This window comes from Pygoscelis adeliae, unplaced genomic scaffold (assembly GCF_000699105.1).
Source record: "Pygoscelis adeliae isolate BGI_AS28 unplaced genomic scaffold, ASM69910v1 Scaffold242, whole genome shotgun sequence".
NCBI lineage: Eukaryota > Metazoa > Chordata > Aves > Sphenisciformes > Spheniscidae > Pygoscelis > Pygoscelis adeliae.
The window spans coordinates 740,908-741,905 of NW_008824369.1; the positions used below are offsets into that span (position 1 = coordinate 740,908).

Here is a 998-nt window from a genome sequence, read left to right on the forward strand (position 1 = left end):
TAAAAATCTCTTCAATGACATATTCTTTACTCCTTATTTTTATTATTATTTAAAAAGTTACGTATTTCATAGTAATACCTACTCACCCTATGGTAAAATGTCTTTAACTTCCATATATAAACTTTCTAAAAATCTGAAATTCTACTCAAAGGTTTTAGAGTCCTAAGAGCAGCCTCTGCTGATGCCTAAGGAAATTGTTTCTCTATTTTTCCAGGAGAGAGAACAGTTTTCATAGTATATCCCTAAGAAGTTTGCAAGAACTGTTCAGTTGATGTTTGTACGGCACTTGGAAAAATAGACAAGGCTTCACAGATTATAAATTTAAAGTGACTGTGATCAGGATTAAAAATATTGGATACCATGAGCAATACAGCTAAAACCACAATGGTCTTACGGTCCAACAATAGTCTTGTGGTACTCTACAAAAATTTCTGAAGCTCCTTCTTAAAATGTCCCTGTCCCTTTCCCCTCCATCATAAATTTGAATACTGATCTGTAACTCGAACCGTATCTCGTTTTTGTGACGGCATTATCTTTTCGCTCAAATAGCTAGTTGGCCCAGGCCAACAGTTTCCCAGGCCGCATTAGCAGGAGCGTAGCCAGTCGGTTGAGGGGAAGTGACGATCCCCTTTGCTTGGCACTGGTTGGATCACATCGAGACGCCGTGCCCAGTTCTGACCCCCCTAATACAAGAAAGGCACCAACAAGCTGGAGCGAATTCAGCAGAGGAGATCATCGAGATGGGGCCAGGCTCTTCGCTGCGGCACGTGGTGCGAGGCCAAGGGACAACGGGTGTGTGTTGAAGCAGGAGAGGTTCAGACTAGACATACGGAGCAGCGTTTTCCCCGTGGGGACACTGGACCTGAGGCACAGGCTGCCCAGGGAGGCTGTGCGTCTTCCATCCTCGGAGGTTTCCAGGACCCGACCGGACAAAGCCCCGAGCCACCCCGGCCGACTCCGGCCGACGCCGCTTTGAGCAGCGAGCTGGACTGGAGACC

General features: G+C 46.4%; 1 protein-coding gene across 1 annotated transcript in view; it reads left to right on the forward strand.

Moving 5' to 3' along the window:
• The first annotated feature begins 740 nt into the window (after nucleotides 1-740).
• Nucleotides 741-998, forward strand: part of NPTX2 (neuronal pentraxin II) — a 13,986-nt gene continuing 13,728 nt past the window's right edge. The window contains exon 1 of the mRNA XM_009320055.1: nucleotides 741-794. Within this exon, the coding sequence (XP_009318330.1) occupies nucleotides 741-794 (54 nt within the window). The remainder of the gene's footprint in view (nucleotides 795-998) is intronic.